Source organism: Diabrotica virgifera, chromosome 5 (assembly GCF_917563875.1).
Source record: "Diabrotica virgifera virgifera chromosome 5, PGI_DIABVI_V3a".
Taxonomy (NCBI): Eukaryota; Metazoa; Arthropoda; class Insecta; order Coleoptera; family Chrysomelidae; genus Diabrotica; species Diabrotica virgifera.
In genome coordinates, this window is record NC_065447.1 from 249,731,379 (window position 1) to 249,751,318 (window position 19,940).

Consider the following 19,940-nt stretch of genomic DNA (forward strand, 5'->3'; position numbering starts at 1 on the left):
AATAGCCAAAGCTTCATCGCGCAACTGCGACAGCTAGCTTTGGAAAAGCTGCGAAAATATCGAAAACACTTTAGTTTGGATATTCGTCGAGTATGTTGCGTTGTTTCGCGCTAGTTTTAGCTCTCCTGTCAGCACAGAGCTTCCAGTTTGAGTTTAAACATCACAACAACGATGATCTGGTCGCTGTTTTGCAGGATGTGAACGCGAGATGTCCGAATATCACTAGGATCTACACTTTGAGTGAGAATTCAGTGTTGGGGTTGCCGCTTTATTTCATCGAGTTTTCCACTAACCCAGGGCGTCATGAAATTCGTAAGTAAATTAGATATTTCGAGTTAAATATGAATAAAACTATGTATGATGTAGCCTCTGCTACATCTTCAATAAATTAGTGATTAATGGTACACTTTATACAGTTTTTTTAATACAAGTACCAAAAGATTAATGGATCTTATAAAATTGAACTACAGTCAATTTATAGTAATAATGTCTTTGTGCCAATATGTTTTTTGCTTTAAAATTTGTTCTTTCCAGTTTAATTTAAAATCAAGATGAAGTCCCAAGTATTTGACGATATCCTGTTGGGGTATGTGGACTTTATTTGGGATATTTGGGCATAGGTCTTTCCTCAGTGTGAAAGTTATATGTGTTGACTTAGTTTCATCAGCTTTTATCTTTCATTTCTTTAACCACTGTCCGATTTGGTCTAGGTGTTCTTGAAGATTTAACACTAAAATTATTGGTTTCTCTTCCGTTGCAAATATTGCTGTGTCCTCAGCGAAAGTTCCTATGGTGGTTTGTGGAGAGGTTGGTAAATCTGACGTGTACAGCACATAACGTACTGGACTCAGTATATTACCTTGTGAGACTCCTGACTGAATTTGGTTACGATTTGATAGTTCAACGTCCACTTTAGTTTTAAATTCTCTTTGATTTTGATATGATTTTAATAAGTCAAAGTATTTGTTGGTAGAGATTTTTTGATTTTATAAAGTAATCCTGGGTACCATACCTTATCAAATGCCTGGCTGATGTCCAGAAAGGCTGCTGAGCAATACTGTTTAGTGTCCAAGGCTCTATTAATTACATTGATATGCGATGGCATTGTTACACTGTAGAATGAGCTTGTTGGAATGGTGTTCTGGACAAAGGCGCCCATATAAAAATTTTTAGGGGGGGGCCAAACGTGAAAATGTTGCACATTACATTTTGTATATTTCGGATGACAATATATACAGTAGACTCTCTCTATAACGAACACGGATATAACGAGGTTTCGCTTATAACGAGGTATATTAGGTGTCCCATGAAATTCCTATTGAACTATAACGCTCTATAACGAGGCATATTTGGTTACAACGAGGAAAATTGAAATCGAAGAATACGTGTCGTTACCTGTTTTTAGCGTTGTAATGGTCATAAATAAATAAATGCCCCAACTGCCTGTACATAGAAATTCCCAACATCTGTCTTATTATCGAGGCCAGTGCTGTAATAAACTCGGCCACCTGTAATAAACTTTTGCCATTCTGCCTGTTTATCGACCGATATGAATATTGTAGGAAATTTGCAATTTATGATGGCGAAGTCTCATTGTTCACTGTTCAGGTTGACCATCGATACCTAATAAACTACGTAAGAGGCATCAAAACATTTCAATATCATTGTTGTTTGATATAAACCCTCTTTAAAACCCGTTTGAAAAGAATACAATGCTTGCAAAGCGCTGCCTTCAACTTTGGCGAGTAGACTAACCATGAGTATGTGTCGAACCAAGTTTTTACTTTAAAATCTTAAAAAGGAGCCCCCTTTATTTTTGCAGATTTAAAATCCTTATGAAAAATAAGTCACATATATTCCAAACATTTTTAGAATCGTTGATAGATGGCGAAAATAAATCGCATTTTCCGATTATAGCGCCATCCTTCAACAATTCTAAAAAGAGTTTCGAATAAATGTTACTTATTTTTTGAGGAGGAAACTCAATCTGCAATAAAAAACGGGGGTTCCTATTTAAGATTTTAAAGTTAACTCTCACCCCATCTCCAGAGTGTGGAATGAAAAATCCTGTTTGGTGTCATTCTATAGATTTTTGAAAAATATTAAAAACGTGTTTTTTAGTTTTTCATTTGGAAGTATATTTCTCGAGATATTAGACCGTTTCTATAATTTTGCTATGGTATCACGATATATCGTTTTTTTCGAATATAGCGCTATCTATCCACAATTCGCAAAACGGCTCGAATAAAATTTGCTTATTTTTACAAGGAAAATTCAAATCTGCAACAAAAATTAGGGATTCCATTAAAGATTTTAAATTTACCCCCCGCTCCACACACAGGGGTTGAAGTGGTGAACTTGTTTAGTGTCATCGCACAGATTTTTGAGAAATATTTAACACATATTTTTCAGTTTTTCGATCCGATGTTCATTTCGCGAATTATTCGACCTTTCCGCTACTTTTGGGACACCCTGTATATAACACTCATTCATCATGAAAGATCACCTGTTTTTCATTTAAATAAAATTGTTCTGTTCATCATAATGTACACTTTAAAAATAATCTACTTACTAAAAAAATACTTTTGCAAACTAAAATTTGACTAACTATGTTCAATAAATTTTAAAAATTATTTTTCAATATGAATTTATTTCTGCTTATGAAGATGGTTCTGTTCGGTGTACACAAAACTTAATAGAAAACAAATATAATCACTTCACAGATTTTACACTTTATCTTTATAGTGCCAGTTCTCAAATACAAATGGCTCATTAGTGATTATCGGTCAGAGATCGGATTTCTTGCTGATATGAGTTTCTTTGCAGTATTATAAATGATAAAATGATTCATTTAATTTGTAATTTTGGGTGTCAATTACGGTATATATTATGTTCCCACGTTTCTAATCTCTTTTAATGTTTTTGTTAATAGCACACCGTGACTGTGCGAAATGTGTATTATGCACATTCCATATAGACCGCTGTCGCAGACACACAGACACACAGATTTTCTGTTAAACTATTAATTACCCAATATGTGAATTTTTTTATTAATAAATATGTTGTTTCCAATTTATCTCTCAAAATTATCCAATAATTTTTTGACAAAAATACGTTTATGTAATATAGGTTTAATTTTTGTTCTTTCCCGAAAAGCTAGGGGGGCCACGCCCCCCCCCCCCCTGCCCGTGTGTATGGGCGCCTATGGTTCTGGGATCCAGTTTTGGAATTCTAGGTCGCTTATAATTCTTTTAAGTAACAGCTGTTCAAGAAGTTTTGATATTATTGTTAGCAGACTAATAATAATTGATGCCTATTGGAAAAGCCGTGAGAGTATCGAAAACACTTTATTTTGGATATTTGTCGAGTATGTTGCGGTGTTTCGTGCTAGTTTTAGCTCTCCTGTCAGCACAGAGTTTCCAGTTTGAGTTTAAGCATCACAACAACGATGATATGGTCGCTGTTTTGCAGGATGTGAACGCAAGATGCCTGAATATCACCAGGATCTACACATTGAGTGAAAATTCCATTTTGGGGTTGGCTCTTTATTTCATCTAGTTCGCTACTAACCTAGGGCGTCATGAAATTTGTAAGTAAATTATATATTTGGAGCTAAATATTGAAAACTACTTATATGCTATTGCTTCTTCTATATATTCATTAAATTAGTGAGTGGTGATACAAGTTTACAAGTCATAAGATTAAAGGATCCTATAGAATTGAACAATCTATAATCCTAGGATCTTTCTGTATATATGTTTAGCCATATACAGGGTGTTTCATTAATAATTGTCCATATAGTAACTGGAGAAAGCTTAGCACAAAATACGAAGATTTAACCTAAAACTCTTAAATAAAATGTGGTTCCTTACTGAGTTACAGGGTGTTTTATCTAAAAATTTAAAAACTATTTTTGCTTTGCATTTTAAAACTATTCGACATATCCTTTTCATACTTGGCAGAAAGTATAGGTACTGTACAAACTACTAAATTATGTTAAGTCAACGTTTCTGGCTATTACCAGAGGCGTACGATGGGGGAAAGTGAATGGTTGACCCTTTCTATGCCACTGACGGAATTGCTATTTTAGTTCAATTATTGGATTCTCCAATACTTTCTATGAAAATAATATACTCTTTATTCGTAACGATGAAGTCATTAGTATTTGAGATCTTTGAAGTTAAAAATGAAATGACAGGGTTATTTTGATTAATGGATTGTGTCGCTTCATTTTTAATTTCAAATATCTCGAAAACTAATCATTTTATCGTTTCGAATGAAGAGATTATATTATTATTCACATAAAAAGTACTGGAAAATCAAAAAATTACACTAAAATAGCAATTTCGTCAGCAGCGTAGAATTTGGGAAGGGTCAGCCAGCCACTATCCCCTGTCGTACGCCTCTGGTAGTAGCTAGAAACGTTTATTTATCTTAATTTAGTAGGGTATACAGTACCTACACTTTCTGCCAAGTATGATAAGGATACGCCAAATAGTTTTAGTACTGGGTACAAATAATTTTTAAATTTTAATCATATGAATCATATCATAAATTAATCAAAATAACTGTGCCGTTTCATATTTAACTTAAAATATATCTAAAACTAATGACTTTGTCGTTACCAATGAAGAGTATATTATTTACGTAGAAAGTATTGGAAAATCTAAAAACGGCACTAAAATAGTAATTCCTCCAGTGGCGTAGATTTTGAGAAGGGTCAACCATTCACTATCCCCTGTCGTACGCCTCTGGTAGTAGCTAGAAACGTTTGTTTATCATAATTTAGTAGGGTGTATAGTAGTCGCACTTTCTGCCAAGTATGAAAAGGATACGTCGAATAGTTTTAAAATGCTGAGCAAAAATAGTTTTTAAATTTTTAGATAAAACACCCTGTAACTGAATAAGGGACCACATTTTATTTAAGTGTTTTAGGTTAAATCTTCGTATTTTACGCTAAGTTTTCTCTAGTTACTATATGGACAATTATTAATGAAACGCCCTGTATATTAAATACCATAAATTAAAAAGTGTTATACGAACGAGAAAACTCATTATATAAAGATATCAACATAATTGTTATCTACATTATATCAACCATTGAATTTTTAGTTTACTTTCTTTTGCCAAAAAATACTAGGAGAGATAAATCTGGTGACCGAGGTGTTTATTCGATGCTGCCTTTTCTCGCAATCCAATGCCGTGAAAAATTTTGGTCTACTGTGCTGACTGTACTTCTTACGGATACCCCTCTATAATTTTCACATCATTTTCTGTAGCTTTTTTTATATACTGGTGTTATATATGCCATTTTGCATTCATCTGAGATGGAATGTCAATTAATTTTCAGGTTGAATATTGTTTGTTATCCTACTAAATAATATTTAAGTTTAATTTTTCAGAAATTCATGTAATATCTTCAGGTACACAACTTTTTCATTTTTCGGACCCTTTTTAGGGTTTTTGGCTATATCTCCGGTAATTTCGCCTTCTAGAATATATCCTTCCTCTTTTTATGAACATAAGCATAATACCTATGTAAAATATAATGTCACTCAAATGAAATAAAAATTACATGAATAGATTGGTCTTGAAATTACACTAATTTAATATCATTGCGCCAACTCTGTATTTTGAATAATAAGAGCGTAAATTGATAAAAATAAATCTAAAATCAAATGTAGTGTACTTTTATTCAAAGAGAGAAAAAAGATTTTCAAAAGACTGACATTTCGAGACCAATCTCTTTACCTATGTAAATTTTATTTCATTTGAGTGATATATTTTCCATAAGATGTGTGCGGTGTCCTTTATTGCTCAATAAACTTTTTTGCATGTCATTTATAAATGATCGAATACACCTTTGAGAATTTATTGATTAAATAATTATTATATTATTATAAAAATTAACATTTTTATTATGCCATAATTTGCATCGATAATTATTATAAATTAATTAAAAAAAAGCTATACTTTTATTCTGAACTAAAATAATTGGTGAATATTAAAAACATTTTGCTTTAAGGGGATATGCGCAAAATTTTGGTTCTATGCTATTTAAATACATTCATTATTTCGAATCCTGAGAAAACTAATAAATCTTTTTGAAAAATTGAAACGCAGAATAAAAGATTACATTATAGGTCTGGATCCCGCGTATGAAAAAAAAAGTTGATTAATAGCAAGCTGAAAATTTGTTAATAGCTTAAGGGTCTCTAGTCGGACAAACTTTAATATATGGGAACACTGGAACAGGGGAAGTTTTAATTGTGGAACAGGTTAAAAATTTGGAACGGTCAGACCACGAAAACGTCACATGTATTTTGTCCGACAGAACTTCCAACTGATTTGTTACCCTTTCATTAAACTCTCATGCAAAAATCAGGCTGCTATTTATCACCAAAGGGCATTATAATGAGTGGAACACGTAGAACATGTCAAATGACAGGAATTATGACAGGTGATAAATAGCAGTCTGATTTTTGCATGAGAGTTTAATGAAAGGGTAACAAATCAAGTGGAAGTTCTGTCGGACAAAATACATGTGACGTTTTCGTGTTCTGACCGTTTCAAATTTTTAATCTGTTCCACAAATAAAACTTCCCCTGTTCCAGTGTTCCCATATATCAAAGTTTGTCAGACTAGACACTCTTAAGCTATTAACAAATTTTCAGCTTGCTATTAATCAACTTTTTTTTCAAACGCGGGATCCAAACCATTACCGAGGGCCGACAGTGCCTGAAAACTTTCATGTTTATTTACAGGAGTGAAAAAATAAAACAGAAAATTTAGTGTGATTTTTAATTTCAATAATTTCATAACAAAAACTTTTCGATTATTCTAAGAGACTTTCGACCCTTGGTAATAATGTAATCTTTTATTTGCGTTTAAATTTTTCAAAAATGTTTATTAGTTTTATTATTATTTATCCAATAGCATTGGAACATTTTACTTCTACCTCCTGTGATTCATATAATTTTTGTTATTAGATTGTATTTTCTGAGTGAATACTGTCGTTTTGTCTTTCTAATAATTATAAAATGTCTATTTTTATTTATGAGGTTTTATTTTTATTTTTTTTTATTATCTTTAGTAATGTATTGTTTCACTATTATACCATGACAGGTCTAAAAATAAACTTCGCTTCAAATTTTATTTGCATTTTTATTAGTGTTTTTATTTTTATTCTCAGACGGGCAGATGAGTTTATGTCATCGTAAAATATGTATTAATAAAAATATGTCATAACATTCATAACATTCTTTAAAGGGGCGGGGAGGCATATTAGGTCTTTGAACGCGGGCGTTCAATCCCCTTTATCAACATGTCCTGAATTAAGCATCTCCCCTCTGGTTTTCCTATCTTCCTCCTTTTTTTCCTCCTTTTCTTCCAGAAACGTTCAAATCAGCAATTTGTCATATTGGGTAATTAACGTTTTGATGTGGAACATATACGAGCTATCTTAACTCAAACTCTCTCATTTTTGAATCAATTTGTGCCACCCCTAGACTACCCCTATCCATTCTCTCTTTGCCTTATCCCTATGCGGAGTCGTCTTCCCTAATTGCATTTCTCCACACAATTCTATCTTGGGTCATATCAATGTTAATCCCCTTTACCAACATGTCCTGCCTTATCGTCTCCCCCCAGGTCTTCTTTGGTCTTCCTCTCCTACTCCTTCCAGGAGTCTGCACTTCAGCTATTCTTCGTATTGGGTGATTAACGTCTCGACGTTAAACATGACCAAACCATCTTAACCTATGCTCTCTCATTTTGGCATCAATTGGTGCCACACCTAGACTTCCCCTAATACCTACTCATTTCTAATTTTATCCTTCTTCGTCACTCCACTCATCCATCTAAGCATTCTAATTTCCGCCACATGCATTCGTTGTTCCTCTTTCTTTTTCACTGCCCAACATTCAGTTCCGTGCATCATAGCCGGTCTTATGGTTGTTTTATAGAATTTTCCCTTCAGCTTCATTGGAATTTTTCTGTCACACAACACACCACTATCGCTTCCTTCCACTTCATCCATCCAGCCCTAATTCTACTGCATGCATCTCCATCTATTTCTCCATCTATTCTCTAAAGAATATATTATTAGTGTTTTTAGTAAATATATTTATTATAATTTTTATGTCTGTGGGTTTGTCTTCCTCCTTATAAGTATTATTGAAAATGTTTATTTTCAATTAATGTATCTGTCACCGTGATTGTAATTATGTCCGAGAAATGATCGACTGAATACAAAAGCGGTGGAAGCTGATCGGTAGAGCATTCGCCTAGGGATCGAGAGGTCCCCTGTTCGAATCCTGACAAAGTCATACCTTTTTTTTAATCTTTGGTGTTCTTTTTGTTCTTTCTAAAATTAGTTTAATATTTAAATACAATACAAAAAAAACTGTTTAAAGTAGATAGGTATGTGGTACATTGATTTCGTTGAAATCATAATATGAAGCTAGATTATATTATAATAGAAGTATAACTTCTTACGTGCGTACAAAGTACACACATACATTCTTTTTTTCTTCTTGTTTCCCCGCTTCAAACCCAGTCTTTGCGGGTAATTCCAAGTAACAACTGTTCCATTCTCATTTGAGACACTCTGAGTTTGGTTGCTGTGGCCTGGGTTAAAGAAAGTGTTTCGGTTCCGTTTAAGAGCTTATCCAATATTGATTATTCTAGACAGTAAAAACGATCTCAAAGTTTATAGAAACCATTGCATAATCATTTAACGGAATAATATTTAGAATTTAGAACCTAGTTGATAATTTTAACATATTTGTGCGAAAACTAACAATGACATTCTTTGCATGCAAAATGACCACAAATAACTTAACTATCAGTAATTGTTATATTACTTTGCATTTTGCACAGTTTTGAAATAATTGAAGTACAAATACATCAACGCTACACTTATACAGGGTGTCCTAAAAGTAGCGAGACCGTCGAATATTTCGCGAAATGAACATCCGATCGAAAAACTGAAAAATACGTGTTCAATATTTTTCAAAAATCTATCGAATGATACCAAACACAGCCCCCACTCGACCCAATGGAGGTGGGGTGGGGGTAACTTTAAAATCTTAAATAGGAATCCCCATTTTTTATTGTAGATTTGGATTCCTTACGTAAAAATAAGTGGGCGCCGCCCGATTTATCAATGACTCTACCTTATCGACTCTACCTTATACAGAGTGGGCCAAAGAAAACAGTCCACCTCGATATTTGGCAGTATTTATTAGATTTTAAGGAAATGACGAAACAGGTCGATTTTTGATCTAAGGGGGACACATTTTTACGGTACACACATCTGTGATTTGTCAACCCCCTCCCTTCCACTTCCCCCACCCCTTATTTTTAAATAGGGGATGTGGGTCGTGTGCTAGCTCATTTAAAAAGTTATTCAATTCTCTATTCAATAATGTAAACATTAACATAATTATTTATACAGGGTGTCCAAGAAAAAATATTTTAATTAAATTAATTGACAAAAAAAGAAGAATGTATGTAATTTATTTAATTCAAAATACATTCTACTGCTGTCAAAAAACAGAAAAAAATCAACTAGTTTCAAAGGGAAATAAGCCACAATTTTACCAAAAAAAAAAAGATTTTATTAACGTTTGGACGCCTAAGTCGGGTCAAAATACAAAATATTACTAGTATTATTAATATATTATACAGTATTATTATATTTTGTATTTTGACAACGACACCCGACTTGGGCGTCGTCGAAACGTTAATAAAATAAATTTTTTTTTTTGGTAAAATTCCCATTGAAAATAGTTGATTATAAAAATGCCACAAGGAAATAGCTTCAGAACAAAACAGAAAAAAATGTTTTTTGATAAATAAACATTGCTTTTCGCTAAATTTCAATGTTCAAGCTGCCACCCATCTGCCTCTTGGTAGGTTGAATATTGAATTTAAGCAACAAACAATATTTATTTGTCAAAAAAAAACATTTTTCTCTGTTTTCTGTCGGTAGTAGATGTATTTTGAGTTAAATAAATTGCATACAATCTTCTTTTTGTCAATTAATTTAATTCAAAATAATTTTTTTGGGCACCCTTTATAAAAATAACTTTGTCAATGTTAGTATTACTGAATAGAGAATTGAATAAACTTACAAATGAGGTAGCACATGACCCCTATTCCCTATTTAAAAATAAGGGGTGGGGGAAATGGAAGGGAGGGGGTTGACAAATCACAGATGTATGTACCGTAAAAATGTGTCCCCCTTAGATCAAAAATCGACATGTTTCTGGTACATTCCATGTCAAATCACTCAGGCAAAAAATTTTGGATCTCCGATTTGTCTGAAAATTGGTATATAGCTTCTGCGGGACAGAATTTGTCTTTCTCTGTAGTAAGATAATAAAAAATAAGATATTTAAGGTCAAAAAATCTTCTTCTTTTTTTCTCAAAATGTTATTTTATGCGATTTTACAGTGATTTGGTGTTTATTTAAACAAATATGCATTTTCTGTCGTAAAGTATCATGAAAAACATAATATTTTAATAGAAAGGACTCAAAAATGTCATTATATGGCATTATAACAAGTTATTTTGAATCAAAACAAGGTTTTGATCAAATTTTTCCGCATTCCCAAAATACATCATCATCAATTTGGCTGAAAATTTGCCCACAGATAACCAAAAGATAGGATTGGTTTTATTTTATTTTTCTGATCTTTAGGGGAGTCAACAGTAGCCTAAATTTAAAATCACGAATGAATTCCTCGGTTACGTTAGCCGCCATCTTGATTTTAAAGGAGAACCTGTTTTGCTCAATATCTCCGCCATTTTTAACTTTTCGACAAAAATGGTAGGAACTGAAATTGTTCCAAATAAATCGTATTTACAATTACTACAATTTCTTTTTAACAATTTTTGTCGTGAGGTCGATATTTTCGAGTTAATTGTACTTACAGTAGACGCCTATATTTTTGACTATAATATTGCATGTAACTTTTTTGGTATTGTAATATAATTCAAATCCTTCTCACCACTTAAAGTCCTATGTTTTGTCTATCTGTGGGCAAATTTTCAGCCATATCGATTATGATGTATTTTGAGAATGGAGAAAAATGTAAAAAACAGTATTTTAACGTTTTCTACACTATAAAATTTGATCAAAAGCTTGTTTTGAATCAAAGTAACTTGTTATAATGCCATATAATGACATTTTTGAGTCCCTTCTATTAAAATATTATGTTTTCCATTGATACTTTACGATAGAAAATGCAAATTTGTATAAATAAACACCAAATAACTGTAAAATCACATAAAATAACATTTTGAGAAAAAAAGAAGAAGAAGATTTTTTGACCTTAAATATCTTATTTTTACGTCCCGCAGAAGCTATATACCAATTTTCAGACAAATCGGAGGTCCAAAATTTTTTTGTTCCCAAATTGAGTGATTTGAAATGGAATGACCCTTCTTTATTTCCTTAAAATCTAATAAATACTGCCAAATATCGAGGTAGACTCTTTGGCCACTCTGTATAAATATTATTACTATTGACTATTTTTCATTTCGTTCGAAGGAAACCATATATACCCCTCCGACGATCCCTAATAAGAGTGAAACCTACGTAAGGGCGTTTATGGTCCTCTCTGAACGAATTGAAATGTGAGATGTCTCTCATTTTCATTTTGCAGCGAATTATTTTATACCTTATCCCTTCATTAAATTTTAGGGGTTACTAGGCCATATTCATGTAAAATGCGTATCGAATTGTAAATTTTTAACTAATTATTAATCACCGTCATTAATTTTAATCTTATTTCCAGTTAAACCGGAGTTCAAATACATCGCTAATATGCACGGAAACGAGGTTTTGGGCAGGGAATTGCTGCTCAAGCTGGCAGATTTCCTCTGCGATGAGTACACGAAGGGAAATAAACAGATTAGGTCTCTAATCAGGACGACGAGGATCCATCTAATGCCGAGCATGAATCCTGATGGATGGCAACTGGCAACGGATACTGTAAGTTAATTATAATAATAAATGGTCTCATTATAGGATCAGTTTAATCCAAGTACATTATATTTTAATAGTTAATAATCATCTATAAAAAGGTATTGAATTTTATTTAATTAACTAAGTATAATTGAAATCTGGTTAAATATCTACAATATAATAAGTAATTTTAGTGTCTGTGTATATTACACAAGAATAAAAAACCGCTAAACGTCGTAAAAAAGAGTGGCGCATACAATATTCCAGCTACAAAAGATCTGATATGAATATTACGTGGCGCAAACATGTATTTTTGTTTTGACGGAAAATAAAATTCCAGTTTTATTTTGCAAGAATTTTCCATAGCATTTGCTAAATTTGAAGTGAAACTCGCCACAAACTGAAACTGAAAAAAGAGCCTTAAACTGAAAACTTTATCAAAGATACTCTTTTGTGGCGCGTTTTTGCTTCAAAATACAGCAAATACTATGGAAAAATCTTAGCTGGAATATTGTATGCGCCACTCCTTTTTACGGCGTTTAGCTGTTTTACCGTTGACTGATAAATTTACTGGAAGATACGAAACTAAATGAGCGTTTATGTACGACACCAGTGGTTTTAGAAATAGATGGCGTTAGCAGCTTTCTAGGTGCGAGATTGAATTTACCTGAGACAACGATGAGACGTATTCAGGTAGCTTTGGTTATAGGAATTTGGGGTCGGTCGGGTCGGTCGGGTCGATCGGATTATAATAAAAATTATTTAATTCTTTTGATGCTTTTAAATTTGAGTTCTCATTCAACGATAACAATGGCAATCTTTAAAATAATTATTGGAGTGTACCTATGTATTACTTTCTAAACTCGTTTTTAAATTAGTAAGAATAATTTTGTAGTTGTAATTTGTCTTCTAATTTGAATTCTTGAAACAAATCATTAAATATTATAAAGTTTATTTAATAATTTTATATAATATATATAATAATATAATTTATTTAATAAAAAAATTATTTAACGAGAAAAATACTCACTGGGTGATTTTAGATATTGTACATTTCTTATTTGCCTCATAATCTCGATAAAAAAAAAATAGGTAGTTATTTTCGTTAATTACAGTCTCTTCTGATAATTGTATATTTTGTTTGGATATATTGCAAACGTATTTACTTAAATGAAATTGACTTAGTAACCCGCTCGGGCACTTTAAACTCTTCGGGAGAAAAAGGGTAAGGACTCATGAATTGTTGCAATCGCGATTTCCAACAATTTCTTCCAAGTTTTTTCGTGCCGTCGATATTTTCCGAGTTAGGGGGAAAATAGTGACTAAGTATTGAATTATTTATTATTAACTTTACTTCTTAAAGGTGCCGTGTATTTCTGCGTAGGCATCCACTGTGCATTGTATTGTCAGGTGAGATATTAGATAGTGACGATTACATTATTCTATTACGAGTAATTTCATTAATATTATTTGGCGAATATTACCCAGCCATGACATCTTTTTCTAGACCTCTCTTACCCTCTATATTTCCTTCGAGTTCCAGTTGCCGACAACTATATCGTTGTCCTCGCAATATGTCCCTAAGTATGTCCATGATATTTTAGCACTCGGTGCAGGCACCTTATTTCAAAGACTTCAAGTTTGTTAGTGGAGCTGGTCTTTATTATCCATGCTTTCATTACATACAAGAGAACAAGCCAAACGTAACACTTTAGCGTATTGTACAGTAGAAAAAATGAAAGAATGAACCCATGAACGAACATATAAAACACGCTGTATTTTCCTGTCACCGTGTCAAAAAATTGGCCAGCACAGGTACACGTAATAATTATTATTACATGTACTTGCGCTGGGCAATTTTCTTTGCGACATGTTGACAGGAAAATACAGCGTGTTTTATATGTTCGTTCATGGGTATTCTTTGATTTTTCCGACTGTATCTCAGGTTGAAACCCAAATTTCAGTGAACAGTCATAAGAGTCTGGACGTCGACATCCCATTGTTTATGAGAGATATTTTTCATTAAGTTAAGCCCGTTTGAGCTGACAGTCGGAGTGAGTGTATATTGTCTTACCAAGATAGACGATTATCCAGTTTTATTCCCAAGAAGTTAATCAATTCTGAATAATTTATTGTAAACTCTTTAGGAACTACTTATTAACTTTTGCTCTCAGAACGAATTTCGAATAAACAATACGTTCTTCAGACACAAAGATCAAGAAAAATATACATTAAAAAATACAAGAGCACACATATCCGATATTGATTATATGTGTATTGACAAACAGAAACATCCATCATTCTCAAGTACTAGACATAAGATGTTTAAGTGCAGCTAATATCGGAAGTGATCACAACCTAGTACTTGGAAAAATCAGAATACATCTACAAAAAACAGGAAAAAAGACCCTATTGAATGTGAGACAAGAATAAAAGTAGAACAGCTACAAGACTTGTCAACACGAGATCTATACCAGACAAGACTGCAAAAAGTACTGAACGAAAACTACATAACACCAGATGAAGACATAGAAGAAAGTTGAAGGAAGATTAGAGATAATATCAAAATGGCAGCAACGGACGCACTTGGAGAACTTAAGATAAGTAAACATATACGAAAGAAAAGGAGAAACCCCATGGATCTGTGAAGAAATAAAAATAAAATGCCAAGAAAAAAAGAAAATCTAGCTAGAATACAAATTCAAAAGAACGAGACAAACATATGTGAAGAATCTAAAAGAGTTTGAAATGAGTTAAACTCAATAGTAAGAAGGAAGAAAACAGAACATTGGTAAGCATTTTCAAAAGAGATGAATCACGACTTATACGGGATGCAAAAGGAAATGTGGAAAATGATAAGAGGTCAAACAGCAGAGATGAAGGAATTGATAGAAGTAAAACATATTGATACAAATACATGGACAACTTAACTAGAAAACCTGTATCAAACAGCTAATCATGAAGAACTGGAAAACCAGGATTAGAATCGGATGAGCAAACAGAAATTAAAGAGGAAGATATAACGAACGCCTTAAAACAGATGAAAAATCGAAAAGCACCAGGGAAAGATGGAATAGCTAATGAACTTTTAAAATACGGAGGAGAGAGACGTCACAAAGAACTGAATATCCTGATAAGTAAAATAATAAATACAGGAAGAATTCCAGAAGAATGGAATACCACTCAGATGATAGCGTTATTAAGAAAAGTGATAGGGCAGACCCCAGTAATTTTAGAGGGATAAATTTACGGAGCACTATACTGAAACTCCCAACAAAAATACTGATGAAGAAAATAATGGCGTGCATAAATATATCGGTTGAACAACAAGGATTTAGAAGGGGAAGATCATAACGATGCAGTTTTTGTGATAAGACAAATAGCGGAGAAATTATTAGAGTATAACAAGCGAGGGTTTTTCTGTTTTATATACCTAGAGAAAGCGTTTGATAGAATACAATTAAAAGACGTGATACACCTACTATATGACAAAAATTTACCACTGGATATTATAAAACTGATAGAAAACATTTATGTACGAAATAAAATAGAAATGAAAGTCAATGGAATAATAACAGAACCCATATTATAGAAGCAAACACAGGAATCAAGCAAGGAGATTCACTAATCCCTCCACTTTTTAACATAACGCTGGATGCAATAATAAAACAAGTGAAGAAAAAAAGAGGGTAAAAAATGGGCGATAAAGAGATAAAAATACTCTGTTACGCTGATGACACCGTGTTAGTAGCAGAGTGCGAAGACGACCTACAAAGATTACTGCACGAATTCAACATTAACGCAAATGAAATGAATATGAAAATATCAGCTTAAAAAACAAAAAGCTTAGTAATATCCAAAGAACCAATAAGATGCAAATTGAACTTAGACAATAAAAGTAAATACCTGGGAATTAATCTATCAGCCGACAATAATATCGAAGAAGAGGTTAAAGACTAATAATTATTAAAGCCAGTAGAACGGCCGGATGCCTAAACGACACAATTTGGAAAAACAAATACCTTAGAGTGGAAACAAAGCACCGAATATATAAGTCATTTGACTGAAGTTATTAGACCAGTTATGACTTACACTGCCTAAACAAGATCAGATGCAAGCAAAATACAAAGACGTCTGGATACCAACAAAATGAAGATCTTAAGAAGGATTGCTGGAAAAGGACTACGGGACAGGGTAAGAAGTGAGGAAATCAGATGCATATGTGGGGTAGACAATATAAATACCTGGGTAAAGAATAGAAAAGAAGAGTGGAATCAACACATAAGCAGGATGTCTGAATCAAGGATAGTAAGAATAGCCAGGGACAAGTCACCGTTAGGCCGAAGAAGTATAGGACACCCAAGGAAAAGATGGAATGACAATTTAGGGACAGAATGAAAGGCACCGTTGAATAAAAACAGGCAGTACTGCCTATATAAAAGAAAAAGTAGAAGAAGAAATTCTTTAGGTAGATTTTTGGTAGTATAATGTGCTTCTTTGGAGTTTTACTGAAGATTATTGTTTTCGTTTTAGTGGGAGAAAATTCTAGGCCAGTAGTGTTTGACCAATTCTCTAATTTCTAAATGACTAGTGGGTTAAGTGATTTAGCGATGTCATTGATGGCAATAAGGAAAAGTGCAACGAGTAGACCATTGAGGAATGTCGTTTAATTGGATTTTTGAGTCTAAAAGAACGTTATTTATTCGAATAAGTTTCGTCTATATAGGAAATTATTAATAAATTTTATATTTCCTGGAATTGACCAACTTAATAGAATTTTTATGTCTAATCCCCAAAGGGCACGCGTTATAAAATATAATAAAAGATAGCCATAAGCCAAACATACTTTATCACATCCAAATGACCCATGAATTACAGATTCAATATCCACTAGGTTGTCTAATGTAGATGTGGACTTTCTAAATCCACTTTGTATAAGGCTAGGTAGCTATAATATCAATAAGTCTAATACTATCTAGTATCTATCAAGTAGATAAACTGATTAATTTTTTTTGTGAATTTGATGGCCTTGGCCAAGCCAATTAGCCAGACATTTTGTTATTTTAAAAACAAACAAATTTGATTTTTCAATCAGAGGAATTTTTTCTGTACTTACTAACTCTAAATACATAACAAACTAACATTATTATCTACAATTATCTAAATAATACTCTGTTTTGGTTGTTCATTTTTTTTGTAAATTTTTTTTTTGTATTTTTTGTTGTATTTTTTTTTGTATTGTTAATTTGTTTTTTTTTTATTATTTTTTTAAAATTTTTTTTACTGTTATTTTTTATTAATTGTGGCAAGTTTTGTTCCATCGAGTTTTTTCAATAAGCTAATATTTTTCGAGTTATTTGAGAGTGAATATGTTCGTTTTTTAACAAAAAAAAACACGTTTTTAGACGGTTTTACGCAAATAACACAATAAGCAAGTATTTTATCGAAAAGAGTATTCAATAAAAATATACTTTATAAAAAATTAAAAAAAAATGTCTGTATAAAGTCTTTATACTCAGTAGAAGCAGAGTTGTAGCTAAAAAAGTAAGTTCTTATTCGTCAAATTCCAAATCGAATATTTCAACGTGAAATAACCAAAAAATAAAGCACATTTCTGGGAAAACTCATCGCAACTTTTTTAAAGTGTTTAAAAAAACTTTGTTTTGGTTTTTAAAAAAGTTTCTAGCATTAAAGTAAGCACATTACGCTGAAAATAAAGTTGGTCCTTTTTTGTAAAAGATAGTTTTAAAAAAGCGTGAAAATCACCCTCTAAAAAGGAACTTGCATAACATTTTCATTTCGAAAGAGATGCTATAAATTTGCTAACTCTTTTGCTGTTTCTAGCATTAAAGTAAGCACGTTACGCTGAAAATAAAGTTATTTACCTCCCTCTAAAAGGGAACTTGCATAAAATTTTTATTTCGAAAGAGATGCTATAAATTTGCTATAAATCACAACAGAACACGATTTAAAAAGAAAAAAAGTACCTAGTTTGTGTTTTTCGTTTGGCCCCTCAAGACGAATAAAATCAAATTATTGTTACCGCTTCACAAGTGACTTTACTTATGTATTGTTTATAATACATATGATCTGTAAGTTTAATCGTAAATTTAGTTTTAAAGTACTTTTTTTATTTTGAAAAAAAATGCCTTTTTTTTAAATAATTTTTTAATTATCAGTGATACGAAATATCCCAAAGTGTAAAGGTTTTGGTTTTCTGAATATTTTGTTTTACTGTAATACAAAAATTGGTTAAGATATGGCTGTTCCGAATTTGCATATACTCGTGTTTAGTGACTCATTGAAGTCCTTTCAACTACAGCCTTTCAAAAATAAGCACTTTGAACCGATGAAACTTACAGATCCTCTATAATAAGCATACATACGTAAAGTAACTTATGAAGCGCTACTGATTAATTTCATTTGAGATGCTAATTAGGAGGTGATTTTTAGATTTTTTTACAAAAAAAGGGATCAACTTTATTTTGTGCGCAACTTGTTTACTTCTGATACTAGAAACTCAAAAAAAAAATAAAGCTGTTTTTAAACTTTTTAAAAAAGTTATGATGAGTTTTCCCCGAAAAGTTCTTAATTTTTTGTTATTTCATGTAGAAATATTCAATTTTGAATTTGACAAATAATAAGAACCTACTTTTCATTAGCTACAACTCTGCTTTTACTGGGTCTACGACTTCATAATATGTCATATTTATATAAAACATTTTTTTCACTTTTTGATAAGCTGTATTTTTGCTATGAATGTTTTTTTGGTGAAATACTTCCTGTTTTAGTTATTTGCGAACATCCGTCTAAAAACGTACTATTTTTTGAGAAATGAATATATTCACTCGCAAATAACTCGAAAAGTATTTACTTGTGAGGTCAAGACTAGTGAAAAAAACTCTATAGTCAATTTATATTTCCAACATTTTTGCAGAAACAAAAATAAAAAAAATAATACAGATTAATATGATAGTGACTGCTGCGTTAAAATTTTGAATACGGGCCATGCAAAATAACCGCGTGTTCTTGGCTAGTTCCTTGAGTAGGGGGAATTTTACACTTCCCTCTAAGGCTAGTTCCAACAAATTTAAGCTAGGCGCGCCACTATACAGGCAGGTTTTAAAGACAACAAAATAATACATAGGCTTTCGTATCTTTCCGTATTTATCAATCAACGGTTTTACTTTATCGTACTATATACGTAGTATAATATAATAGATAAAGTTATAGGATCGTGCAAAAAAAATTTTTTCAGATTTCACTTTTTTTCGACGTTTTGAGTCCCCCTGAGTCTAAAAAGCAAATAAAAAAAACATGTCGGAAGTATGTACGTACGTACGTACGTATGTCGCTACCGCACAGCAAAAACTACTGGACCGATTTTGATGAAATTCGGTATGAGTAAGTTTAAGAGAATTTTGTCGAGAAACTAAGCTTTTAAAAAAAACCTCTCAAAGGGGGGCCGAAATAGGGGGGTTATTTTGGGCCCATTTTTGCAAATTTTGACCGAAATGAATGAAATTCAACTCAAAGTAAGCTCATCGATAGGTAAATAAAAATACGGAATTTGACATTTCCAAATTCAAAATGGCGGCCAAAATGGCCGACCGCCCACCCGACACATTTCCCTATCTATCTAAAAACTTGTTGAAGATAAGTTTAATTTGAAAAAGTGGTTATATAGTCTAAAGATGGGGCTATAAGAAGGATGTTATCGTTTTTCAGAAAAAGTTACGGGTTGCCTATATTTAAGGGGTCACATTTTGACATAAATTTGAACTAGATTTTCTCAAAAATGGCTCCAAGGAATTTTTTTATTTTTTGATATATCTTTGATATCCTATCAGTAAATTGAATGACATTAGTCATATATCTTAACTTCCCATAGGAGGGGAGTTATGAATTTTTTATAAAAAAATATTCGAGTGCCAGTAACTTCCTTCTTAATAGAAACTAAAATTTG

The 19,940-nt window shown here is 32.2% G+C and overlaps 1 protein-coding gene across 5 annotated transcripts in view; it reads left to right on the forward strand.

Annotated features, from left to right (window-relative positions):
- LOC126884806 (carboxypeptidase E-like) overlaps positions 1–19,940 on the forward strand; it is a 49,391-nt gene continuing 29,451 nt past the window's right edge. For all 5 annotated transcript variants that reach the window (XM_050651049.1, XM_050651048.1, XM_050651050.1 and 2 more), the window contains exons 1-2: positions 1–312; positions 11,805–12,001. In XM_050651049.1, the coding sequence (XP_050507006.1) occupies positions 93–312; positions 11,805–12,001 (417 nt within the window). In that variant the 5' untranslated portion in view covers positions 1–92. The remainder of the gene's footprint in view (positions 313–11,804; positions 12,002–19,940) is intronic.